An 8,359-nucleotide genomic window follows, 5' to 3' on the forward strand; every position below is an offset into this window, starting at 1 on the left:
CAGTTTGTTAAGTTAGTTTAGTCATTTAGTTAACTGAGGATCTTTTGCTTCTGATTAAAAATTACTTCCCCAAAACTTCATACTGCTCCTTTAAAGTCAGTTTGTTCATTCAGTCACATAAACAAAAAGTTTGTTTTCAAGTTGAGTTATTTAGTTATGAATATTTTTCGCTTCTAACCTGACATTTATTCTCCACAACAACAAAATGCACCTAAGTCTTCAGTTCATTCAGTCATGAAAACAAAGTCAGTTTGATTATTTAGTTTAGTTACTTAAATCAAAACTACATACTGCCCCTTTAAAGTCACTTTGTTTGTCCAGTCATGAAAACAAAAATGTTGTTTTTAAGTTTAGTTATTAAGTTAATGAAGATTTTTCTCTTCTGACTAAAATAACTTCCTATAATCTGCAGACTGCACCTTTAAAAATGTGCTCAGACTTCACCAGCTGAGACTTTTAACTCTTTCTTATAATCTGTATTCTTCTAAAACTGAGAAAACACTGAGATAAAATGAGTACTTGTACTTGTAATAGATTACTCAGGCTACGGCTCAGAGTACTTCCTCCTGTCGGTCCGTTAACTGTCACCAGAACTTGTGCAGAACTTTCTGTCTGTCGGGTCGAACTTTTCTTCTCTGAGCCATCTTGTAAAAAAAAAAAAATCCTCCACACTGAAACTCTCCGCGGTGTTTTTCCACTCTCACCTTTTCTTTCCTGGTTCTTTGCTTTTCCATCCCGCTGCCTCTTCTCTGCTAAACCCGGCAGCTCCGAACTTTCATCCCCGAGTAGAACCAGCACCGACAGCAGCACTAGCAGCAGCACCAGCACCAGCAGCGAGGCAGGACGGGGAACCGAACCATCCGAACTCGATCCACAGCCTCCCCCACCCGGTGTTATTGTCGAGGAGACGGGGGAAGTTGTGCGCTATGTGGCCGAGCTCCGACGCTTTTCCTGGGGAGAGTTAATCCAGAGTGAGTGCGCCATGTTCCTCTCCCCATAGCGGAATTTGTGTCCTGGCGAGAGGCGGGGATCCGGTCGGGTCCACAAGGCTGCAGCAAGGTTTCAATTACTCCTTCATGACATCAGAGAGGAGTTCAGTTACCTGACAGATATCCATTACACACACACACACACACACACACACACACTGCTGCTGATGGAGGTGTTTTCTTTTCTTTTATAACTTTTATTAAGTCACAAAACATCAACACAACAATACAAAATATAACACATGTAACATTAAAAACAAAAAGTTCACAAGCATCTTCTGAGCTAACAAACAGCTCCACATTTCTTATTTTACCAGGTGAAAAGATGGAAAACAGTCTTAGGAAAGATGGAAGTCACAGGAAGTTAGCTTAGCTTAGCATAAAGACTGTAACCGGAGGGAAACAGCTAGCCTGGCTCCGTCCGAAAAGAGCATTATCTGATTTTTTTGCCGCATGTTTACTGTGTTCAAGACCGAAGTGTAAATGTAACATTGTGGTTTTCCCACTGCCTCCGGTCTCTATGCTAAGCTAGGCTAACTAGCAGCTATCTCTGGGCTTTCTTGTGGAGAGATAGAAGGGAAGAGTGATACTGTTATCTGTGAGTTTGGGAGCTAGGAGTGAGTTAGATATCTCATCTGTTTACTGGGTTCTGCCTCCAATCTCTGTGCTAAGCTAGGCTAATCTGCAGCTGAAGCTGATCAATACTGCGTCAAAGCCTTAATGTAAAAAAAAACAGGAGATAGGCCTGGATTAGCTTAGCACAAAGACTGGAAACTAGCCTGGCTCAGCTTGGCTCTGTGTAGTGGTAGAAAAACTACTTACTGAAGACGTAGCCATGCTCAGCAGAACTAGCATATGTAACTAAACATTATTATAACACACTCAATGCTAAGCTAAGCTAACTGCCTCTCGCCTCTATGCTCTTTGCTTTTTAGGGGCCGAGAGTTAGTTAAGAAAATCGATTCCGGTCTAGTATTTGAGGCTAGAGCCATGGGACTGTAAGATTAGCTTAGCATAAGATGGGAACCAGCTAGCTAGCTTTGCTCTGTGGTAGAACAAAGAAACTAAACTTCCTGTCATCACCTTTAAATCTCATGTTTATTTAGTCCATACTAAAAAAGAGTTTTTAAATAAGTCTTCGTGCTAAGCTAAGCTAACCTTTGACAGTCAGTCTTAATCAGTCATACGTTTTCCTTTTCACATCTCAAATCAAAATGTCAACATGAGTTTTATGTACAGATATTTACATGATGTGCTGAGCTAACAACATAATCTGTTCTTATCTCATACAACACAGTACAAATATTTACAAATACGCTGAGAGCTAAATTCCTACAAAACAGTGATGAGAGGGTTTTAATTAGTGGGGGGTGATGTCACAGTACCGTCGCCATGAAACCCAATGGACCTTTTCAACGGCCGACATTTTGGCTCATAGCAGAACGAGACGCGGCTACGAGGCTGGACTTAGGCACAGCGGTGCTTGAGCTAAATGCTAACAACAGCATGCTCACATAAAAGATAAAGCTAACATGTTCGGCTGCTACAATTACCATGTTCACCGCCTTGGTTTAGCGCGTTAGCATGCTAACATTTACTAATTAGCAGTAAACACAAAGGGAAAGTCACGAGTGCTGCAGGTATTTAAAGGTGCTAACTGCTAATTAAGGGAGCACCAGAGCGGTTACAGTTCATCCTGTACAACATGTTCATGGAGGTCCATCCAGAATCTGTCAGTCCGGACCACAGACGGTGCCGGTCCTGGAGCCACCAGTGTAGCTAATCACTTTAATGGAGGATCAGATGTATTAGTTGTCCTTTAAGTTATTCCAGCAGGACTCTCATCCCGGCACACCTGAGTGAAACGCTGCCCTCATTAATTCTATCAGTCGCACCTGTACTGTCAGAAAACTCTCCTGTTAGAGTTTGTTCTACTTAAGGACAGGTTTTCTTTTTTTGTCACAATAAAGTGGCTCAGTTGGGTCAGAACCGAGTTCCCCTGACATCCCAGACAACATGAATACATAATAATACAGAATTTAATGTGGACCAAAGGTGTTCAATGTTAAAAGACTTGAAATAATCAGATGAATACATGCAGATAGAAACGTGAGTCAAACATGAAACTGTTGGGAGGATGTTGTTCATAATTGTTTGCTCTCTTCGACATATTATCCCTTTAAATTGTGTGTTTTTGTTGATCCATAACTAAATTAAATCAAATTTACTGTCAGTCTTTAAGTTTCATTATTCTGTTTGACAAAGACTTTTAGTTTGGGGGCGTTATGATGTGAAACCTTTGAAATATTTGTGCTGGACTTAAAAAAAAAGAATTTTAATCTGCACTTATTCAAATGATTTCCCGTCGTCTTATTAATTATTGATCACTCTGACCCTCCATGTTGTTCCCGTTCACTCCAGCTCTCGTTGTCGTGCTGCCGGCTGACGTGCAGCTTGTTTCCTGCTCCTGTTGACCATCCGGAGACAGAGTCTGTGAAGAAGCCTCGCAGCTCCATCCTTCCTCTTCGCTCTCCTGCTGTTTGGCCTCCTGACCTTCAGTCTGACGGCCTGTAGATGGCGCCGCTCCTCCACCTCGGCGCCGCTCCTCTGCTCCACCTGAGGAAGCTCTGTTTTCACCACCACCGCTGTACAGCTGTTCGACAGAGAAGAAGAAGAGGAAGCGGTTCAGAGACGCGATGATGACTCAGTGGATTCTCTCAAACACAATTTTTATACACATGTACTTGATTATTTGCATTTTATTCCTATTTTATACTAAATAATGTACTTTTCCCTCCAAAACATGAATCTGACAGACAGATTTGACATCAAACATTTTATTTTAAATAAATAAAAAGATTAAATTAGTGCTTCTAAAGCTTTATGACCTCCCTCCTCTCATGTTACAGATTCTGAGTTGTTGCATTTTCAGATAAATATCATAAATGTTTCATTAAAACTAATGTCAAAGGACGAAATACGTAAAATAATCCAATATTTTAGCAAAGATAAAAGTACAAAGAATGAGTGTAAAAGGTTGTAACAGAATTTGATCACTGCTTTAAAGAGAAACTACATTAAATGCTTAATTTGAGTGTTTTCATTTTATTTTACTTTGTACCTAAATTACATTTCAGAGGGAAATATCGTCATTTAACAACGCGTCGTTGTTCTGGATTAAACGAGCGGTTTTCACTTCTAAACTTCTCAGAGGCTTTAATTTAATTAACATGTTGAGGGACAGTGAGTTAAAATGATCTGTTATTCTGTTGTTTTATCATCTGACGGACCCTCAGATTTATCCAGTGACTCTTTGGACCCGAACCCAAAGAGTCAGAACCGCTGGACGTTTATGCTGTCTAGGAATGTCAGATAGAATCAGAAATCAGTCGTATCATCATACTTAAAGAACATTCTGCTGTAAGTACTTTTACATATTGAGAGGAGGTGTCTGAGTCCATCGCTGCTCTCCACAGGGATCATATTAATTCAAACAGTGCTTCAGGATGTAAATAAAAACGTGTGTGTGTGTTCGTATTCTTACCGGCCGCCTGCTGTGCAGTTCTGTGGCAGGAAGCAGGACAGAGACACGAGACCCAGAAGACGAGTCTGTACGTCGGTCAGCTGTTTCTGCTTCGCCAAAGTCTGGAATAATCTGACAGGACGGACGAACACGTCAGAGACCAACGGACAAGAAAAGACATAAAACAACCAAACGCAGCAGATGAACGGACCAGAGGCGAGGAGCGTGCGTGCAGACGTGAGGTTGTGATGATGTCCGAGGCAGCGACATCGTTTCTGTGCGGGTTTATGTAACGTGTGAGGGCTCGCGGCCTAGTTTAGAGTTATGAAACACGTCTGGCCTGTCGTTGTTACACAGAAACAAAGGTGAGTGCAGATAAACTCTGAAAACAGCTCTGTAAATATTGACTCCGACGGGGTTAAGTCAAGTTGTGTAATCTAGATACGCGGTGACATCACAGTGTTACAGATCAAGATCATCTGACGACTCTGCAGATTTTTCGATGATGGATCCAAACCAAATGTTCCTTGGGATCTATTCCGGGCTGAGATCCATCCTCCAACAAAGTTTCATCAACATGTGTTCAGCAGTATTTGTGTAATCCTGCCGACAAACCAACCAAGCAGCTGACAAAAACCCGTCTTTACCTGGTGGTACAGTTGCAGTGGTACAGCGTAGTGGACTCCTGGTTCTGGATGCCGTACCGCGTCTGCTGGGGCAGGATCTTGCTCTTGCACTCATCAAGATCCTTGTAGACGGAACAGGACAGCTGCGACTCTGTTCAGCGTGAAAGTTCAGATCAGTTACTGCGGCGATAGAAACGTGAACTGAAACACTGCAGAGACGTGAACGATATCAGATACCTGCAGCGTCCTGCTCCCTGGTGGACAAAGTGTTCTCCAGCTCGTCTGTACGCTCCGGTCCTGGTCCTGGTTCTGGTCCTGCCGGTCCCTCGGTTGTGTTTGTGACCGTGGAGGCGGTGCTGATGGAGGGTGGAGGGACTGTGGATGCTGCGGCAGGATGTGACGTGTTGACGCTGACCTCTGTTGGACTGGGAGAGTCGTACATGGTGGGCGGGTGGACCTCAGCATAGAGAGCCAGTTTAGTCTCCTTACACCTGAAGGTCACAACAGAGGGTGGAACCGTTTAAAGGAATAGTTCGCGAGGTTTTCTGCTCTCGTGCTCAACGTGAAGCCTGCAGCCTAAGATGTTATGTCACATTTGATTAAAGGTGCAGTGTCTCGGATTAAAGGGCATCTCGCTATTTTGGCCAACAACTAAAAATGCTCCATCACCTTTGGACTTTAGTTTAGTTCTGAAAGTTAAGCTGGTGTCGGAACATGAAGTGCTTAAAACAAAGATAGGTGAGAAGGCCAGCAGCAGACCGGCGTGACTTACATCCCGAACCAGTTCCTCTGCGTGCACTGGAGCTGGTGGGAGAACTCGAAGCAGTGCATCTTCAGCAGGTTGAAGAAAGTGTATCCCACCACGTCAGATATGCTGTCGTTCGCCTCCGTCAGGCAGCTGTGGAACCTGCCGGTGAGAATTTTATTAGTTAGTCTGAACATTAAAAAACAAAGAAAGGACAGAAAGAAATGGAGCTGGAGGTCATACAGCGAGACGGCAGATGTTTCCCTACTTTCTGTCGCAGTCGCAGTGAGACATGGTGAAGATGTTGCTGTTGAAGACGCCAAACTGCGAGTGGAAGGACAGGATGGTGTGTTTGCACTGGTCGTGTTCGCGGCAGCAGCTGTCGGTGTGTGAAAACACTCCTGCAGGAGGTGAAACGAGAGGGACGGGGGGGTTAATAACTCAAACCAACTTCACGTCTGTGCAGGAAACCTGAGAGAAAAATGTTTTTCGGCACAAAGCAGCTCCAGTGTGTCATTTCACACAGCACTTTGGAACCAAAAGAGGCGTGAATTTAAATAACTTCCTGGAGTTAAAATTACCTGTTATTCTATTGTTTTATCTTCTCTCCTCTCTCTAGCTCCTTTTAGATAGAAAATGCGGCACATCTGCAGCCAGGTAGAGGCCGCAGGTGTAATATTCCTTCTTGTCCAAAAAGCCTCCACTGAGGTCGGCGTAAACATGTGAGGCGACGTGAAGCAGGAAGTTGGGCGTGAACAGTGAAGCAGGTCGAATTTGCCTCCAAAATAAGAGCTTTACATTGCACCCCATTGTTGCTACAGAGACCGAGGAGACGCTGCAGCTCCTGGATCTCAGCAGCTGTCCAGCTGCTCATCATGAAGTGATGGACTGACTGCTGTCATCAGATGTTTCCTGGTGTTACAAAAAGTCTACCCTCCGAGGCGTCATATTAGCGGACCAAAACGGACCCCCAATTTACCACGTTCTGTCTAAATCTGTGGACCTGGCTGCAAAAAGGACGGCCAGATAAATAAAAACGGCCTCAGAAATCATGTGACGGCCCCTCACATTTGTGACTCTTTGGAGGAAGTTTGGGAAACGCTGGACTAAACTAGCTCAACCAAAAGAGGCGTGACGGCACACATCATAACGTGCTGTTTATAATCACATGCATGCTGTTAAGAAGTGTTGCCATAGAGATCCTGACCCACAATGCATCGTGGGAGACACCGTTCATACCATTACAAGAAGCTGCACCAGGTGAAAAAAAGTTACATAATGTTGCTTTAAAATGAATCACTGTCTTGTAAAACTCTCCTCAGAGGTCAGAACATAAGTGATGAAGATCTCACTGGTTTTTTTTGGTGTTTCTCACCTTTAATTGTCACATTTCTCACCTCTCCACATAAATATCATGCATTAGTTTAGATCCACTCACCCAGATCTTCGTATGATGGCGCCTTGTTGCCGGACCCGCACCACAGAGTCCCGGGCACGATGAATCCGCGCTTCACACGCTGAACCCTCCCGACCTCTGACCCACCGGCGGTGAACCTCCTCCCGGTGCGCTCCCGGCCCCAGGTGTCCCCTGCAGACACGCACAGATCCTCACTTTCAAACATGGAGTCAACGTCGAACTCCTCTATTGGATGGTCGGAGAACTCGTGCGCGCGCTCGCGGCACAGAGAGGAGTACTGCTGGATCAGCTGTGCGTCATCGCTCCAGGCGCAGCCGAGCAGAGCGCGCCGCCCGGTCCAGGAGCTGCTGTAGAGCCGCAGGGGGTCCCTCCGGAGGAAGGTGTAGATGACGTCATTGGTATCCAGGACTGTGATGGAGGCGCAGGAGAGCGACGCTTCTCCTGCACGAGTCCGCGTCAGGAGCGATGATGATGCGAGGATGACCGCGAGGAGGAGAGGAGCGGTGTGCGTCATGGTGGCGCGTCAGGAGCGGAATGGAGGAGGTGGAGGAGCTGCTGCACCTGAGGTCTGAAACAGGTTGTTGCTTCAGTCAGACTGACGGACTGACAGACCTCAGGTCGGGTTTAAAGGGAGGAGGAGGAGGAGGAGGAGGAGGAGGAGGAGGAGGAGGAGGAGGCGCGCGGGGGGTTTCCAAATAAACACAACATCCAAATCAGAGTCATGTGACCTGTCAGAGCCGCTAAACATCAGCCTGACTCCCCCCTCCCCCATCTGCCCCCACATCAGTGACTGTGACCGTGACATATTGATCAACACACACACACACACACACACACACACACACACACACACACAGATATATTTATCACTCTGTAAACATGACCAGTGTGGGTGTAAACACAGGACAGAACATGACTTTTATTTTGAAAAAACCTTCATCCAGATTCAGATTCAGATAACTTTATTGATCCCAGCAGCAGACATTTGTTTGAACAGCTCCAACCTTCAAGAACTTGTAATCAAACAGAGATCAAATATGCCAAGAAGTTCAGTTTGAT

General features: G+C 45.1%; 2 protein-coding genes and 1 long non-coding RNA gene across 3 annotated transcripts in view; 1 reads left to right on the forward strand and 2 right to left on the reverse strand.

The window, feature by feature from the left end:
• The window catches only part of ttc28 (tetratricopeptide repeat domain 28), a 97,401-nt gene extending 96,430 nt beyond the window's left edge, over window positions 1-971 (reverse strand). Inside the window, exon 1 of the mRNA XM_037116907.1 lies at window positions 705-971. Coding sequence (XP_036972802.1) covers window positions 705-734 — 30 coding nt within the window. The 5' untranslated portion in view covers window positions 735-971. The remainder of the gene's footprint in view (window positions 1-704) is intronic.
• Window positions 972-2,956: 1,985 nt separating this feature from the next.
• Window positions 2,957-3,857, forward strand: LOC119029815. The gene is made up of 2 exons (XR_005078089.1): window positions 2,957-3,098; window positions 3,411-3,857. It is a non-coding gene; the product is annotated as an uncharacterized LOC119029815 (long non-coding RNA).
• Window positions 3,092-7,903, reverse strand: pla2g3 (phospholipase A2 group III). The gene is made up of 7 exons (XM_037116936.1): window positions 7,322-7,903; window positions 6,152-6,284; window positions 5,911-6,045; window positions 5,376-5,629; window positions 5,160-5,289; window positions 4,534-4,644; window positions 3,092-3,642 (listed from the first exon to the last, which is right to left on the reverse strand). The coding sequence occupies exons 1-7, from the start codon at window positions 7,812-7,814 to the stop codon at window positions 3,402-3,404; spliced, it is 1,497 nt and encodes a 498-aa protein (XP_036972831.1). The 5' UTR covers window positions 7,815-7,903; the 3' UTR covers window positions 3,092-3,401.
• Window positions 7,904-8,359: the final 456 nt, after the last annotated feature.

Source organism: Acanthopagrus latus, chromosome 12, assembly GCF_904848185.1.
Source record: "Acanthopagrus latus isolate v.2019 chromosome 12, fAcaLat1.1, whole genome shotgun sequence".
Lineage (NCBI taxonomy): Eukaryota > Metazoa > Chordata > Actinopteri > Spariformes > Sparidae > Acanthopagrus > Acanthopagrus latus.